Source organism: Barbus barbus, assembly GCF_936440315.1.
Source record: "Barbus barbus genome assembly, chromosome: 41".
Classification (NCBI taxonomy): Eukaryota; Metazoa; Chordata; class Actinopteri; order Cypriniformes; family Cyprinidae; genus Barbus; species Barbus barbus.
Genome location: NC_136719.1, coordinates 16,440,658 through 16,459,631, shown reverse-complemented (window position 1 = coordinate 16,459,631; position 18,974 = coordinate 16,440,658). Strand labels below are relative to the sequence as shown.

The 18,974-nt window shown below is 37.9% G+C and overlaps 1 protein-coding gene across 1 annotated transcript in view; it reads right to left on the bottom strand.

Annotated features, from left to right (window-relative positions):
* The window catches only part of LOC306860576 (histone-lysine N-methyltransferase 2D-like), a 35,677-nt gene extending 20,366 nt beyond the window's left edge, over window positions 1-15,311 (bottom strand). The window contains 25 exon segments of the mRNA XM_079402338.1: window positions 81-167; window positions 251-334; window positions 423-684; window positions 1,201-1,319; window positions 1,407-1,595; window positions 1,838-2,008; window positions 2,100-2,141; window positions 2,236-2,345; window positions 2,993-3,157; window positions 3,243-3,424; window positions 3,516-3,620; window positions 3,736-3,849; window positions 4,335-4,466; window positions 4,580-5,388; window positions 6,521-6,670; window positions 7,549-7,706; window positions 7,925-8,106; window positions 8,529-8,643; window positions 9,492-9,663; window positions 9,757-9,919; window positions 10,028-10,137; window positions 11,218-11,420; window positions 11,693-11,804; window positions 12,143-12,225; window positions 14,984-15,311. Coding sequence (XP_079258464.1) covers window positions 81-167; window positions 251-334; window positions 423-684; window positions 1,201-1,319; window positions 1,407-1,595; window positions 1,838-2,008; window positions 2,100-2,141; window positions 2,236-2,345; window positions 2,993-3,157; window positions 3,243-3,424; window positions 3,516-3,620; window positions 3,736-3,849; window positions 4,335-4,466; window positions 4,580-5,388; window positions 6,521-6,670; window positions 7,549-7,706; window positions 7,925-8,106; window positions 8,529-8,643; window positions 9,492-9,663; window positions 9,757-9,919; window positions 10,028-10,137; window positions 11,218-11,420; window positions 11,693-11,804; window positions 12,143-12,191 — 3,985 coding nt within the window. The 5' untranslated portion in view covers window positions 12,192-12,225; window positions 14,984-15,311.
* Window positions 15,312-18,974: the final 3,663 nt, after the last annotated feature.

Here is an 18,974-nt window from a genome sequence, read left to right as displayed (position 1 = left end):
CTGGTGGGTGAAAAGGCGATCTTTTGAGTAACACAACTGTTCGTGACAGCTACCTCACTTGATTTGTTAAAAGAATTTACCTTCATTCTTCTGTACATCAGACCCTTGTGTATCTCCTGAGCTCTGATTTTTGTTGGAAAGTTGCCCACTTGCTCCTTGCCCTTCTGCTACAAAATATTATGCAAGTTAAATATGTTCTGCTAGCATTCATTGTCAAAATATTGAAGTACCTCAGTCTTGAAAATCCCACCTGCTCGATCTCCAGGAGGCTTGGATCCCTCACCCTCTTGTTTTAGTTCCACAGGCAGCCCAGTCGGCCTGGCTGCGGCCTCAACTGTAAGAACAAAACGAAACAAATTATTAAATCTTCACCTGGTCAAACTTAATTATTCTCAAACAAAAGCATTTATGTAGTGTCTTACCTGGTTCAGAGGCTGCATTTCTGGCTCCCTGCCCAGGGAGTGGAGGTCTCAGAACGCCCTGCGTTTGTCTTTGGGTTGGAGGAGCAAGAAAAGCTCTCTTACTCTGATCGAGTAATGTCTTGCCAAAGAAAGCCTCCTGAAGGTATGCAGGAAACATGTCCTCCAACTTGCTCTTCTTTCTGCCCCTGCGCTTCTTGGCTTGCTCACCCTCTCCCTCTGCTGTTTTTGCCTCTGGAACATCGAGAGGTATGTCAGGATGAGGTCCTAAATTAAAAAAAAAAAAAAAAAAAAAAAAAGGCTATGAAAATGACAGACATAAGCTTAGATTGAGGTTAGATTAACATGTTAAATCGCACGGTGATAAAAAACATCTCTAGAGAATGCTGGGCTAAAGTTGTTGGGGAAAAAAACTAAATGTATACTCCACAACTAAACAACTATATTTGCAGATGCGGTTCATATTTCCTGAGTGTTTTGATGCAATAGAGTATTTCATAAAGAAACTGAAAAACATTTTTCCAGTCAATCAAGTCTGACAGCCCCAGGCAGTTGCACCCGCAAACATTTATTTTAATGCAGTTCGCAAGGTCATTAGGGTTTCGCGTTCACGTCAGATTACATAGCTTGTTGGAAAAATATACCAAACTCAAAACATTCCAAGACTCAACAAAGGCATATTCAGGTTGTGCTAACAAGGTTAACACACTGACACAATAAAATCCAACAAACACTGGTTACTGGTGTTTCCTGGGACAGTGTGAACTCCCATTTGGCCACACTTGCCTTCAAGTTTCATTTCAGCTGCTTGACCTTCAGGAACACCATCACCAGAAGCAGACAGACTTCTCCTCATTCGTGTGTGACACTTTCTTTGCCGGACCATGAACCCTCCAATCCCTACAAGTGAAAAATCACTTTATTAACCATTTCTTTCAAAGCACGAAACACTGATAGAGCCATTAGGAAATGAAGCAGCTCAATAACCTGGTCTGTATGGTTTACGCTTTCTCTTCTTCCCGTCTTCAGTCTCCTCTACTCCTCCTTTGAGAGTTTCACAGTCAGCCATGCCATCTATACCTCCATCTGCCCCAGTTTCTCTGTCCACTCCTCCATCCCTATCTGGGCTCCCAGGAGCTTCCAGCTTGGGCTCACATTCCATCGCTTCTGCACCTCCTATTACAATTTCAGTTTCTTATTATTTGCATTCACAATCAATCAATGGCAGTGAGTCACCTTACTGATTTAACACAATGTTCCAGTAAGTTCTTTAGACATTTATAAACATTGCACCACACTTCACTTGCAACAAAGATATAAATAATTGGTCATCATAAACACTGCACCACACTTCACTTGCAACAAAGATATAAATAATTGGTCATCATAAAGTATACGAAATAATGTAATTATCTGACCTTTCCCCTCGTCACCATCTGCATCGCCTTCTTTCAGCTCATCAATACACATGGTGCCCAGTCGGGACCGGCGCTGTCTGCGCTTGTGCAGGGGTGACATTGACATGCTTCGCAATAAAGACATGCCAGTCTCTGTTAGCCAGACTCCCTCCAGACGATAAAATTGTGGCTCTGAGCAAGTGGATGGAGAAACAGAGATTAAGTCATATAAAAATAGCTAATAGATGAAAGCCTGACAACTAATTATCAAATATGCACATACCTGGTTCTTTCATTTTGAAGGCTGACATCATAGTAGACTCCACTAAGAGAGATAGATAAAGGGTATTTTTATGGGAAATGTATGTAAAAGTAGCACTTTTAAATGTACTAGCAATCGAAAGCATCAAGAAACTCACCAACAGGCCTGGGGACATATGGAGTGCAGGCTGTACAGGCAAAGCCTTCATCAGATGCTTGTTCAACCTCATCCTCAGTGTAAAGACTCTCACATACAGCATGAACCCATCTATAAAGCAAAGAAACAAAACAATTAGTCTCTTACACTCACCAAGGCTGCATTTTATTCAAGACTAATCGCATACAAACAAGTTTTTGTTTACATAATATATGTGTGTTTACCGTGTATATTTATATATATATATATATATATATATATATATATATATATATATATATATATATATATATATATATATATATATATACACACAAGCATGTATATTTTTAAGAAAAATAAGTTAATTTTATACATTTAAAATAATTTTATATAATATAAATTATATGAATATAAATACATACATGGAAATATTTTCAGTATATATACTGTATGTGTGTGTATTTATATATACATAAACATACACAATATACACGCATATATTGTGCAAACAAAAGCTTATTTTGGATGAGATTAATCGTTTGAAAGCACTACTTATTATCAATGTTAATAAGAGTTGAGCTGCTTTATATATATTTTTGGAAACCATGATTTTCCCCCCATTTTTTTCATGATTCTAAAAGAACAGCTGTAACAATAAAAATACATTTACTGTCATGTCTGATCAATTTAATGCATCGTTGCTGAATAAAAGCATTTTAAACAAGAATGTATATACATTTTCTATTATCCTTTTATTAACAGAATGCATTGCTGACCTGTCACAGTGCTGACACTGCAGAAGCAGCTCCTCTTCCATGAAGTTCTCTCGACACACAGGACAAGTTACCAGGCTGGCACAAGGGCCGCAGTGATTGTAGTTATTTTGCCACTCACAGTGGAACCCAGGGGAGCTAGCACCACACTGCATACAGCACACACACCTGAAGGGGGTAAAACAATGCTCTGGTTAGAAAACATTTTCTTTGGACTCATAGCACATATAAATGCACGAAGGCAATGACACACCATTTGCACTTCCAGCCTCCCTTGGGCACAGTCTGTAAGGGTGGGTCCAAGCAATAAGTGTGATAGCTGACATCACAGTCGTCACAAAGCAGCAAACGGGCAGGATCTGAAGCCTTCCCACACACCTCGCACACAATGCACTCAAGACAACGCCAGCCTTTTCTCAACATCATCTTGGTGATCTAAGAGTGGTGGCATCCAAATAAAGAAATAATGATGAGTGTCTGTGCATAATACCGGTAATCATAAAGAATAGATAGTTTAAAAGCTTACCTTGCTGTTCACACAGTATGGATGATAACACTGTGCACACTGAGCACAAGCTAGAAGCTGGCCCTCCACACCCTGTCCAAAACTACCACAAACTACACACATGTCCTGTTAAACACACACAAAAAAAAAAAAAAAAAAAGAGACAAATGAAGTAACTGTCAATCAAGATGCTGAACTTTATATGAAGTCAAAAGTGGAATAATGAAAGTTAAATTCGTACCTGCTGCAGGACAAACTTATCAGTGTTGGAGAAAAGTACCACAGTATTTTGCATGGTGTCATCTTCCTCCTCATCTTCTTCTTTGCTAAGTCCAGTGTCTGCAGTCATGGTTTGCTGTAAACAAATACATTTCATTTAAACTTGCAAAATCTTGGTTTATTTCATTGTTAAGCACAAGAGGTATTGGCTGTTTCTAGGATTTATGGCGCATCATGTTGGGATTACTGTAATTACAAGATGTCGCAGTCGGAGCTTGTATTTTCTATAAGGATCTGAACACTTCTTAATTCAACATCTTGTAATTACAGGAATTACAAGATGATGGGAACGCACTGTTAACCCGTTACTTGGGGAAAAAAAAAAAAAAAAAAAAAAGTAAAGACTAAATCTATGACTGTCTCATTAAAAAAGACTGGTGGTAATATTTTTAGAATTATTCACATCATATAATTAGTAATGCTACAACAACAAAAAAAAAACTAAATTTTAATGGGGAAATTGTTATACAATTCAAATTCACAGTAATAGTTAACACTGAAAATAAATATGCTTTAAAATGCTAGTAAAGGAAAAGCTGGCAGATGAAGTGAAAAACTTACTAGAAAGGCATCAATGCAAGAGGCCATTGCTTTGAGACGTGACCGTCCACGCCCTCTTCCACCACTACTGCCACCACCACCACCACCACCACCACGTGGCCGCCGCTTCCCTGGGAAACCACTGCCTCTGCCCTGAAAGGACAGAGAATGTATCCGCATCAAAATGACTACTTTTAGACTAGCGGTGTACCTAAACCATCACAATTCTATGTTAATGAAAAAAAGGTTTGGTGTCTGACATCCACCTGTTTTACCCGTGAGCGTCCTGGAGAGCCTCTGCGCTTCATTTTATCTCCATCGGGCTTCAGTGGATCAAAAGGCAACGAGTCCTCCGTTTCGGTGAGCAGCGAATCAGAACGGGTCCTGCCGGCTGGCACCAGGCTGAGCTCCATGGACAGCATCTGAGAGTCTGCCTCAGCCGGCGAGCCGAGGAAACCGCTGCTGCTCTCATCACCGTGGCTAATGTTTGATGTCTCATCGAAGACCAGCTCCGGCTTCATACCCTCTTGCATCTCTTTCCGGGACTGGTCATCTTCCCCCTGACTCTCATCTTTGAGGAGCGACTCCTCTAAGGATTCCTCCACCCCCTGCTCATCCTCCTCTTCTTCATCCTCAGACTGGCCCATTCTATCATCAGTGTCAGATGCAGGGCGCATTTCTGTCTGAGGAGCAGGGGGAGGAGTCCGGTCTATTGCCTCCTCTTGCCGTGGCTCCTCCAAGTCCATAACAACTGGCTCTGCTGCTTCCAAAACAGGGAGTGTGATTTCAGAAGACTGAGAACATATACTTGATGGAGGGTTTGTTTCCATAGCCTCCTCTGTGCTGACCAACTCTGTCTCTGTTTGAGGAGTACTATCTTGCCCTTGCAACTCCTCTTGCTTTTCTATGCGAGTTTCAGCTACATCAATTTGGGCTTCCTCTATAGTGTCCGAAACAGGGCTGTCTGGGCTATCTTTCACAGGAGGGTCCTGAGTGTCCACTGATTTTTCCTTAATGGCCTCTGCAGCCACTGTTTCAATGGTAGTCGTCTCCTCTTTTTGTTTTTCATCAGCTTCTACAAAAGACAACAAGCAGGTTTTCAGTGTTACACTGCAGATACGTACAATTTCCAGCTATTATTAAAAAAAATTAAATGGAAATACATAGCTTGTTTGCAAAAAAAAAATTAAAACTGTTTAAAAAAAATAAAACAAAATGTAATATATTTAAATTTACAAAGATTTAATTTACATTTCCCCCTCAGAACTAATTATTTTTATTACACATTTAAAGTATGCTGTCATAAATATAATGTATCGCTACTACATTAAAAATAAATACAACCATTTTTGTGACAGGGTAAATGTAAATGCAGTGTTTCCCCCTAGGTTTTCGTCTTTTTTTCCATTTTAATTTTTCTGGACTTTGTAATGGTTAAATTACATTTTATTAATCAAAAAGCATGTCTAGCTAATCAAAAAAGCATGTCTAGCTAATTAAAATTACAAGTTTAGGGCCCTTTGAATTTTTTTTTTCCAACCTTATGTTTTATTGTTACCAAATTCTGTTTTGCATGTCTAATTATTTGAAAGCAAACATTTATTCTTACAATAGCCTTATGATTTTATTCCCTCAGAAATTCTGTGTTTTTTAAGGCATAAAACATTAAATTTATCTTTTTTTTATATTACAATTAAAAACATTGAAGAAATATGATTATCCCTTAAAAATAATCATTATTTTTTCATTAATTTAATCATTTTAGTAGTAGCCTATTACATACATTCTACTGAACAATAGTAATGTAGACTTTTTCTGCCGCAATGACTTTCAAGGTAAACAGAGCTTTTATTTTGACGGGTTGCCGTGAATACTTTTACATTTCTGTGTGTATATGATATGATGAGGATAGTTTTACTCAAATGAAATGGTCAAATGCTCATCTCCAGAAGTGACTCTCAGAGCAGTTCTGGAGATGTTCATGTATTTATGTCCTCATTAATGAGCCGGCAGACGCTAATATCACCGCAAGTGTCACGCGCGCTTCAGTACAATTAGTAAACAAAACAGCGTGTCTGCGCCATTCATAACACAGAGACACGCAGAATTCTTATTTAAATAGCCTTTTAAGGGCCACCCCCCTAAAATAATGGTGGGGGAAACACTGAAATCTTAGCACATATAAGCCTGAAGGTTTTGAAATTTACCTGAAACTGTAGCTAAAGGGGCCTGCTGCTCTGTAGAGACCTCACTGTGCACATTAGTCTGTGTGGAGCCCTCAGCGCCTTCTTGCTGTAGTTCCTCCTCCATAATGCTTTCTTTCACTTCTGCCATTCCAACCACCTCAAGCTCTGTCCCTAAAATTAAACACATCAGCTCAATATCCACATCTAAAAATCAGTCAATAAAACTCTGTCCAAAGAGAAAAGAAACTAGGGCTGGGTATCACCAACTAGCCCACTATACCACACAGTATACAGAGAACTGCAATACATCATTCAGAAGAGAATTATTTGAATTCCTGAATTCAAAAGACATTTAATGTTGTTACAAAATATTTCCATTTAAAATAAGTTCTGTTCTTTAGAACTTGATATTCATCAAAGAACTCTGAAAAACAATTGCTTTCACAAAGTATTAAGCAACACAACTGTTTTCAAGATTAATAATAATAAGAATAATAATAAGTAGAGGAAGATGATGATCTAAAAATGTATTACAATATAAAATTTCAATTATTACCGCAGTGTATAATTACACAATTAAGCATAAAAATGAATATAACAAATGAAATAAAAACTGTTGTAAGTGATGCTTTTTTAATCTTACAGCAAACCAGACATTTCAAGCTGAAATATTTAAATCAAGCTCCTATATTAGCACTACTTTTGTCACCTGATCTATGTTGACGTCAAACCAAACTTCCCAGAAGCTTCATGCATGTATGGGCTTTTCCTAATAGCTGCACACGACGATCAAATTTTAAAACCCAATGGATAATTCACAGGTACATAGGCATAAGGAATCATAAGAGTTTACACTACAAACACAATGTCACATGCAATTCTAACAACCCCTGAATGTAGTTTGAGGAAAAAGAAACATAAGAACATCTTGGACCCTGTTTACACCTGTCCTTATCACATGAGACTCGCAAAATAGATATATGATTGTACAGTCCTATGAGAAACCAACAGAGCACACTCTTAAAAAAACAGGATACTAAAGATCATACCCAATTCCACTGGCACCTCCAAATCAGCTTTCTCATCTACTTGTGTGGATGACACTTCAGACTCGATTGGAACCTCATCTGGGATTTCTTTGCAGAGCACACAGATGCATTTCTCCTCAGGAGGCCCTGACAGAGAGGCACAATCACTGTGCACCCATCTGCAGAGGACATCAAACAGAAGTTAAATTTATGCAAAGAGACAAATGAAAGTCAGTTTGTTAGTTACTTCATGGCAAGTACTGCTTCACATTGGAGAATATTTAAAGGGCACCTCCATTTTAGTAACCCGCTTCTGTGTACAGCAGTAAACGCTCAGCTCTAGACAATGAAGCAGCTCATTTGCCTGTTCTTAATGCCAGAAGGTACATAAACTGACCTGTGGCAGATGGCACAGCGATGTTGCAGCGAGACCGAGGGCTCTGTGGCCTTACTGCACACGCCACAGACAGAGGTGCGCCTGCGCTGACAGCCCTCGCATACTGTGTAACTCTCAAACCACTGTTCAGAGCCAGGAAGCTTTAGCCCTCGCATGCCACAGTCAATACACACACGGCACCGCTGAAACAGACATGCAAATCAGGTTAGACAAAACAATAGAGTGATATTTCACTTACAAAAATCACATTTTCCTACTCGCCAAACATCTGTACAAACTGATATCGCCCTTACATGCCACAATCGCTCGAAGGGCTACCATAAAAGGATCGCCACACATTTTGAAAGTGCTTGGATGACGTTTTATTTGAACTGGATAAACTTCTTTGTGTTTCAACGACATGCCGGTGAGTTAAATGACAACGATTTTCATTTTTAGGGAAACCTTGGTTGAAAAATTCAAGTGGTTTCTCTATGTAGATTTAGGCATGAGAAAAGAGCAGAACAACTATGTAAATAAACTGCACAGGTCTGAATTCTGCCTTAAATGGTGATATTACACAGATGAAGAGCAATGTAAGAATGAGTCATGGGTTTAAGCTTACTTTGCACTTCCATGAATCAGGGGGCACAGAGTCCATGGCCGGCAGTAGACAGAAGGTGTGGTAGCCCTTGTCACAAGCATCGCAAACCAGCATCTTTGAATCCTCCCCTGGTTGCCTGGATGTTATAAAAAAAAAACATTTACCACAAAGTCAAAATACCAAAAATAAAAACAAAAATACATTTTATTTTATAATAAAATAAATAATCAAATGTAATAATCAATCAACATATAAAAAACTGAACATTTTATATGGCTGTAATAACTTTTTTTCATAAAAGATTTATTCAAACAATGAAGACAACAGGTTAAAAGCAAAGTAAAAATACATTACATTTGTAATATAGCACACACATTTATCAACATGCTAGTGATTTTGCCTAGTTTACTATAAAGATTACAGACACTCAATGTCTACAAGCTGTTATATTGATGTCTTTCCACTGTTGAAACAACTGATTGAATGATTACATGAGACATGATACATTCCAGTACGTTGTACTGTTTCTTTTAACACCTTCTAATGTTCATTACCACAATAAAGAGCATCAAAACCACATTTACTGTACTTCGTTATAAAACTGACAAAGTTCTAAAGCTGAGACTTTGCCTCACATTAAAAGTAACAGCACAAAGCTTATTGCAATTAGTGAAGTTCACGCATCAACATAAGACAAACTAACAGATGATCTTGAGATCATTAAACCATATCAGTAGTGATTAAAAACAGAAATCAATTTTGGTAATCCAACACTAGTGTTGTAGTTTATCCATGTTGTGTACACGAAATAGACATAACCGAGTCAAAACATACCACTGGAGAAACACTAATTAAACATCGCTGTTTCTAACAAATGAAATCAAAAATTGCTGTATCAGACAAAAATTTGTCAATTTCAGTGCATCACTGATAAGTTTCATGATATAAACTGGATGTGAAGATGCACGAAGCATTCAAACATACCTGCAGGTCTGGCACACCTTGCACTCAGGACACTGCCAACCTGACCGCTGAAGTGGTGTGGCACTGATCTCTAGACAGGCATCATGATAGTGCTGCCCACAGCCCGTACAGTATAGCAGACCCGACAGTTCCCCGATGGAGTCGCACACTGCACACCGTGCTTCCTCTCCGGCTGCAAAACAAACACAGCATCATCTCAGCAACCGCTGAAACGTAAAAATTATTTACTGATGATATCGCATCTGTTTCCGCTGTAATTCCGTACCAATCGCCTCAGCCTTGTCTATGTGCTCTTGACAGAGGAGCGCCAGCTGCTTCATGGACTGGAATGATCCACTCGCAGCCGAACAGGGAAAGTGGTAGAACCGTGAGCAGCCTTCGGCCCGGCACTGGATGGTAGCACCCATCCGTTTACAATAATCACATGGCTGAAGCAGAGATAGAAAAGCAAAGTAAAAGAAAGAAAAATTTATTTGCCTGCCATAAAGCAAGATTTACGAGGTTTAATGCTCTGATAAAGGAAGCTCTCAGCCTACCCGCTGTATCCCTGAGATGACTGCCTTATCCACGTTTATCAGCACCTCACCCTCAGTCTGCTCCACTCCCTCAGACCACACGGCACACCAGTGGTGAACCCAGCAGCTCCCTGTTTCATAAGAAAGGATTTGCAGGATATTATAACACTACTGAGAAGAAAATACATTTTACGAGGTCTTGTTTTCTTAAAATCCCAATTTTGATCTGTTATCACTGCAAGACAAAAGCTGGCAGCTAAACCTATCCACTAAAACATACGCTCACATTTTTACCTATTGCAGGGCTCAATGTTAAACTCTGGGGGCCAGTGAAGGAATATAGAAGCAGTTCATGGAACTGTCACTTCTCCATCAGGCTATGTAATACATTTGTTGACAACATGTTTTATTACAGCATGCAAACCATAAAAATGTATTTATTGTGATGTACAGATTAATATTATCTTTCAATGTTGATTTAACATCCCGCTAAGCTAATGTTGGGTAATACAGATGAAGTTGTCTAGTTGTCTATAAATGACTATGACCATTTATTTATTTTTATTAATGTTACTTAATTTTATAACTACAAATAACTTATTTTAATGTTGTTATAATTTTAAGGAAGTCATACTTATAAATCAAGGATGTATTAAATTGGTAAAAAAGTGAGAGTCAAGGTATTTATAATGTCCCAAAAGATGTTAATTTCAAATAAAAACTTTCAACTCAAAGAACCCTGAAAAAAAAAATGTATCAGTTTCCACAAATACATTTTCGACAATAATAAAAAATGTCTCTTGAGAACTAAATCAGCATATTTCACAATATCACTGTTTTTACTGCATTTTTGATAAATCAGCTGAACATAAGAGACTGTCAAAACATTTTTTTTAATCATACTGACCCCACACATGTAAATGGTAGCGTACATGCCATTGTTAAAAACAAAAATTATTAATATTTTTTGAGGTTGGGCAAGTAACAAAAACTCAGTAAGGCATATGTAGATCTAAACAACCAGGTTGAGCTCTGTATTATTAAAAAAGGCAATAAAATGCTAAATGTAAATAGAAACCATATTATTCCACTCACTGATGGAGAAATGTAACAAATTGGGAAGAAACTCAATGTGCCTCAATCCAACATCCAAACATGACAGTGACATCATTTATCACTACAATTCAAACAGCTTGATTTCATTATCACACCTGTATCATCAAAGAGACAAGCCAGACAGGTGGACTCAGAGAATCCAATGGAAGACAGGTCATCATTTCCAGCTGCTGGCAAAGAGGAGACAGAGGGCTCCAAGCTGGGCCGATCGGTAGAGGGTCCAAAACACCGGAGCTCCCGCTGTCCATGCAGACTACGTTCCACACAGTTACAAAGAGCACAGGCCCTGATCGTCTCCCTGAATAAAAACACCAAACAGGAGAGACATTCAGCAACTCTATACACATTACTTCAAAACAACCTTTTAATCAAATGGTATGCATTAATACTCAAATTTTGCGTTATATTTGACCTTGGCTGATAGATCGATACCTCTAAACAAGTGACTAGTTTGTCTACTTAATGTCATGTTCTATTTAATGAAGCCTTTTCCTATAAACCGAGCTATTCAAGCATGACCTACATTTTATGCAAAGCAGCTCAAACCGCCATATTTATAGAAGGCCTTACAATGATGAGCTGGAAGCGTCCACAGTAGTGCCTGAGATGTCCTCTGCAGCAACAGGGCCACTCAGTTCCCCCTCAACTTGGACGCTCTCCTTTGCAGGGGTCCCATCATCAGCTGAGAAAAACATGGAACAAATATACATGTGCCCTTTAAAAATCCCAGATAGGTAGCACTGTTCCCTCACAGTGATTTCAAGTAAAGGTCAAAAGCTCCCATTTAAAGATATCACTGCGGTGCAAGATATAAGATTGTGTTTTATACACTTCTTAATCTCTCGACGTGCATTTTAACTATAGCATGTCCACAAAAATGTGCATGAATAAGAAGAGTGTAGTTACTACAATAAGGAATCAGAAGTGTTTACATGCCCCTTTATAAACAAAAACGACAAGTTTATGAATTTAACACACACTTATGGCTTAAGAAATCGTCTTTTTCTAATGTTTACTAACCTGCAGTTTCTGAATCATTTTCTTCGCAGTTTGATTTCTGCTCGTCCATTCCTACTCCCGAAGAAGATCTCTATTGCAGAGATCTGAAACAGAGAGAACAGTTACATAGTTTAAAGTCAAAATGCTTGTGCAGCATAAGTATACAAATCCAAGTTTTGCAATGATCTACAGCAACAAAACCACTGTCATTTTGCTAAAGCCTCTCAAAGGCGGTAATGAAAAAAGTTAGACTGGTTAACTGCAGGTAACCACTCTCTGGATAACGCACACTATCCGATCTGCTAAGCTTGGGAATGTCTAATCATACCGCAACAGCGTAATTAATGTGCATAATCCAGCAAATTTCAAATTAGTCCACACCAAACTACGCAAACATTACTGTATAGGAAAACATAAGAAAAAGCAGCTGATTAAATACAAACCATGAGGTGGAGTCGCGTGTTCGATGCATTTTCTCCGTTTTGGTTAACGCTGGTAAATAAACAACAGTTTACAGATTTTTTTAATTTGTCTGACCCTGCAGCTGCGTCGTTCCGCTCAGTTTACAGTCGTGCAGAGACGCGGCTAACAAGCTAGCTTTCTGACCGGGGTTAACAAACTCGCTGCAAAATAATCCGCTCGTCCATCACCAAACCAGGCAAATACAGACACGTATACACAGCTCCGTTGTTTAGTGATACACCGCGGTCAATAAAACTATATAACTTCGTGCATAACTAAGATAACGTGTTACTTTCTTTATGTTAAACGACGCTAAAGGGAGAAACACAAAGAAAATACAACTTCCGTGTAGCGCGCTTCCTGTGACACACACAGCGAGGTCGGGCTACAATACGGGCATCGTTATTTTGTTCCGCCTGTCAGAGAGTGCACGGGTGTAAGTTTTAAAAACTCTAATATGGTCATACTGACAAAATGACAGCACAGAGTATGTGATAAGCTCAGTGTAAATTTAAATTACAGTGTAGTTAAACTGATGTTTCTTCAATTACGGACTAACGCTAACTTTCTCTTCCTACACCCCTGTTGCTCTGCCTTCTTTTTTGCGCTGTATGTGTCCATCTATCTATCTATCTATCTATCTATCTGAATCATGGCATGATATAAATGTCACCTCATGTTGCTATTTCACCAGGAACTGCAATTCAGTTACAAGGTTGCATAATGTGCTCAAGATTTGACGCATAAAAGAAAAAAATATGAAACTGACTGAAATACAATGTCCTGTCCTTGTCAGGACCCCTGCACACACATTTCCTGATTTATATACCTGTTTCCCCCCCCCATGTAAAAAAAAATAAAATAAAATATATGTGTGTGTGTGTGTGTGAAAACAGTGTTGCAAGATATGAAATCAGATTTGAAATCTGAAAGCAGATTTTACATGATATTTAAAAAAAAAATGTGTTTATTTTATTATTTTTGTTATACGTTTAGTGGCCTTTCATGAATATTTAAAGGACGTTTCACTGTGGGATTACAGACATAGTATACAGAACAAACTGGGCATTATACACCACAGTAATCCTTAAAATAACTTATTATAGAGAAGTATTGTGATAGTTATGGAAGAAAAATATAAATTTCACGTTGTGTTTGATGTTCTGGTTTATCCTGATATGCTAGCGGGTTATTCAGGAAACTCAATCAAAACTTGCTATTAATGTGACCATGTTTCTCTACGAAGGGAAAATCTTAAACGCTTCTACCCTTATTTCGTTCGTCAGTTTGATCAATTTGTTTAGTTAAGGTGTCCGCATAAGGAACTGTGCACCGCCGATAACAAATCCTTCCCCATTTCAACTTTCAACTGCGTAACGTTAGCTAAATTACAAAATATGGGACATATTGCTGCCATTTGCCCTACTATGTTTTTATGTTTGTTTGACTTAACAAAATTAATGTAAACTATCCAATGCTAAAATATTTACCACACCACCTTGAAAATCCCTGACCTTTTAACTTGGAATAAATGATCAAGATAAATCCTCACACTAATTTGTTGACATGTTTCCCAAGCGGTTTAAGTCCCAACACGCATTCACACATGCTACAGCACAGTCACTGAACGAAATCCATACATAAACTCGTCTTTATTACAGGATTTTCACATGTTTCATACCGAGGAAAATATTAAAAAGTAACCAAACGCACTGCCAAAACAGTGCATGCTAACAGGCTGCAAGAAAAGTAGCGTCCCTGTGTGGTACACAAAACTGTAGCAACAAACATTTTTTTTTTTTTAAATCATAAATTTTATTCCATGTTTATTACCAGTCTCACTTTTGCAAAAAAAAAAAGAAAATTCGACAAATCGCCCAGTTTCACATCTGCTAACTGAGCTTGCTAGCCAGATACTTTAATACTCCCAAATGCTGTTGCTCTTTCCTAAAAACAACAAATATGGCAGTTTTAATGATAGCAAATAAACGCTCGGGATATCACGACAACATATTCGACAGTAAAGCAGCACGCTTTCTTGATTTCTCTCTTAATGAGTTCATGAACTGGTGCTGGCTAAAAATATGGCTTACCCATTTACCAAGGACATAAACACTCATGCACCAGGCTAAACTAAAAACACAACGAGCTATAGGAAAAGAAACTACACGGCCAACACAATAACAGCTCAATTCTAACACTGGTGTTTGTAACCTTGAGTTTGGGAAACGCAATGGTAAGGTAACGTATGAAGCTAGCAGCACATTCATTTTAGCCGACAGATTCGCTCTCACTTCGCTAAACGGACATAGAAGGGGGCCCGAGTATCGCTAGGGTGATTAATCAGCAAGTATATATATAACTTATATATTTTAATTAAATACTACTTTTAACACTCACCTACAATGCGCCGCTAACGTCCTCGTACATGATCGGAACAATCCTCCGGATAATAATCGCTCGAGTCCGTTTCATTTCATTAAGCTAGCTTTGGCTAGGCAGGGTTTATAGTTTGTTGTTGATGGGGGAAGTGCTATCGGACGAGCAAACGTTTGCAAAAGTACCTGATATTAAGATTTTGGCTGGCCGATACCAATGAATCAAATGAGTTCATGCTGGACTCTCATGTTTGCTGCTTTCATCCAGACTGAGTAGCTTTGGCTAACCCACACCCAGATCTCCAATCTGGAGAAATGTTGCAAGCTTGTTTTATAAACTTGCTTCATGTAACAGTTTGAAGGATCTGCACCAGCTTTCTGTCTGTGTGAGTGCAGATTAAAACGTGTTTTTAACACCGATGCTGAGTCCAACTGCGACCCCTACTTTTGAGAGGACAAACAAATTAGGGTGCACTAGTAAACTCTGGATCATGGTTAAGTTAATTAGACAGGTGTTAATTCTGTTCGTTTCTCCCGATTTACCGTTGAACCACCTGTCCTTCACAGTGCTGCGTAGATGCGAAGCTGTAATGAACTATAACTAGCTTTTGTTTTGGATCTATCTGTCTGTCTATTTATCTGTCAGTGAGTCATCTATTAAATACTAAATTATCTATCTATACAACTAAACAATTACATAATCTATTTATTTATCCTCTTTATATAGCCACAATGCTAACACCAGACCTTTCAGTACAGAGACATTTAGTCTTAATAGATGTCAGTTCATCCTTGCTTTCAAAATTAGCACACTATTAGCTCAGTGAAAATCGATTCTAAACAAAACATTAAAAATGAGTAAATGAGACCACAAAATATTGCCTGAGCAAAGGTTACTATTAGTCTATTCTTAGACTAGATAATTATTGATTTAAAAAAGAGACAGACTTTATTGATCCCAGTGCAAATGCATGAGCTGCCAGTTTTGAAATAAAATGCATTGTGAAGTTGTCTGTATTATACCTGCATATGACAAGGCTATTTTTATTAAATATTATAATCTTGTTTCTATCTTTGTGCCTATAAAAGATATGCATTGTTAAATCATCTAAACTGTTCTTTATTTAGTGGAAGAAACCAAGCAGGGTTAGATTTGTTGTCCTTTAAGATGACAAGCCATCAGAGTCACATAGTTTGAGTCACTTGCAGTAAATACAGTTCGCTACGGAGCCCTTCATTGGACATGGTGGTGGGAAAAAATTCGGGGTGAGTGGAAAAAAATTGGGGTGGGAGGAAAAAATATTTTTCAAATGTTTTGTGTTCTCTCGCAAAACTTTTGCATTCTCTCGCAAAGATATTTGCATTCCCTCATAAAACTCTTGGGTTCTCTCGCAAAGATATTTGCATTCCCTCGTAAAACTTTTGCGTTCTCTCACAAAGATATTTGCATTCCCTCGTAAAACTCTTGGGTTCTCTCGCAAAGATATTTGCATTCCCTCGTAAAACTTTTGCATTCTCTCGCAAAGATATTTGCATTCCCTCATAAAACTTTTGCGTTCTCTCGCAAAGAAATTTGCATTCCTTCGCAAAACTTTTGCGTTCTCTCACAAAGATATTTGCATTCCCTAGTAAAACTTTTGCGTTCTCTCGCAAAGAAATTTGCATTCCTTCGCAAAACTTTTGCGTTCTCTCACAAAGATATTTGCATTCCCTAGTAAAACTTTTGCGTTCTCTCGCAAAGAAATTTGCATTCCTTCGCAAAACTTTTGCGTTCTCTCACAAAGATATTTGCATTCCCTCGTAAAACTTTTGCATTCTCTCGCAAAGATATTTGCATTCCCTCATAAAACTTTTGCGTTCTCTCGCAAAGAAATTTGCATTCCTTCGCAAAACTTTTGCGTTCTCTCACAAAGATATTTGCATTCCCTAGTAAAACTTTTGCGTTCTCTCGCAAAGAAATTTGCATTCCTTCGCAAAACTTTTGCGTTCTCTCACAAAGATATTTGCATTCCCTCGTAAATCTTTTGGGTTCTCTCGCAAAGATATTTGCATTCCCTCGTAAAACTTTTGGGTTCTCTCGCAAAGAAATTTGCATTCCTTCGCAAAACTTTTGCGTTCTCTCACAAAGATATTTGCATTCCCTAGTAAAACTTTTGCGTTCTCTCGCAAAGATATTTGCATTCCCTCGTAAATCTTTTGGGTTCTCTCGCAAAGATATTTGCATTCCCTCGTAAAACTTTTGGTTTCTCTCGCAAAGATATTTGCATTCCCTCGTAAAACTTTTGCGTTCTCTGGCAAAGATATTTGCATTCCCTAGTAAAACTTTTGCGTTCTCTCGCTAAGATATTTGCATTCCCTCGTAAAACTTTTGGGTTCTCTCGCAAAGATATTTGCATTCCCTCGTAAAACTTTTGGGTTCTCTCGCAAAGATATTTGCATTCCCTCGTAAAACTTTTGGGTTCTCTCGCAATTTGCATTCCCTCGTAAAACTTTTGGGTTCTCTCGCAAAGATATTTGCATTCCCTCGTAAAACTTTTGGGTTCTCTCGCAAAGATATTTGCATTCCCTCGTAAAACTTTTGCGTTCTCTCGCAAAGATATTTGCATTCCCTCGTAAAACCTTTGGGTTCTCTCACAAAGATATTTGCATTCCCTCGTAAAACTTTTGCGTTCTCTCGCAAAGATATTTGAGTTCTCTTGCAAAACCAGTTGAGTTCGACAAACTCTTCCTGTTTACTTTACAGCTTGCAGTGATTACAGCTCGAATGTTCACAATGGTGCAGTTCATAGAGTTTTATTTTGAACTTGGACTCAAAGTAATACAGTCAGTGCTTAGTTCAAGGCACGGTTTTGGGACATTCTAAAACGCTTAACGTGGCTTAATGTTTTAAAACAGTAACATTGGAGGACTAAATTCGATAATAATAAATCCTGATAAAAATGATTAGGCAAACATTAATAACCTTATTAATAATATAACTATTAATAAAGCAGAATATGAACACATGTTCAGAATATGAACGCAACGTCCTGAACGTTAAGCCTTGTCTTCCCCATAGAAAACACTTAAGGTAGGCTAATGAAAGGTTCATACAGCTCGTATGTTCACAATGGAGCGGTTCATAAAGTTTTTATTTAGAACTTGGACTCAAGTATAAAGAAATACAGTAAGTGATTAGTTCAAGGCACGGTTTTGGGACATTCTAAAACGCCATTCTAAAACGTTTTGGGACATTCTAAAACGCCATTCTAAAACGTTTTGGGACATTTTAAATCTTAATGTGGCTTAATGTATTAAAACAGTGACAATGGAGGACCAAATTCGATAATAATAATAAATACTAATAAAATTATTAGGCTAATATTAATAAACTTATTAATAATATTACTATTAATAAAGCAGAATAGCCCAGAATATGAATGCAACAGATCTGGTATTTTTAAATCACTGTTTTTATTCATTAGCCTACCTTAAGAGTATTATATGGGGAGAAAAAGCTTTCGTGCAGGGCGTTGCGTTCATATTCTGGGCTATTCTGATTAGTAATATTACTAATAAGGTTATTAATATTATCCTAAAAATTGTATCAGCTTTTATTATTAGCAAATTTGGTCCTCCAATGTCACTGTTTTAAAACATTAAGCCACATTAAGCGTAGAATGTCACTTCACTCACTCACTCACTCACTCACTCACTCACTCAGAATGTCCCAAAACCGTGCCTTGAACTAAGCACTGACGTATTTCTTTATTTGAGTCCAAGTTCAAAATAAAACTCTATGAACTGCTCCACTGTGAACATAAAGGGGCTGTATGAACCACTGCAAGCTGTAAAGTAAACAGGAAGAGTTTGTCCGAACTCAACTGGATTTGCGACGAAACGCAAATATATTTGCGAGAGAACGCAAAACATTTGAAAAATATTTTTTCCTCCCACCCCGAATTTTTCCCACCACCATGTCCCATAAAGGACTCCGTAGTTCTCAACATATTCAAATAGATGGTTTAATTCAT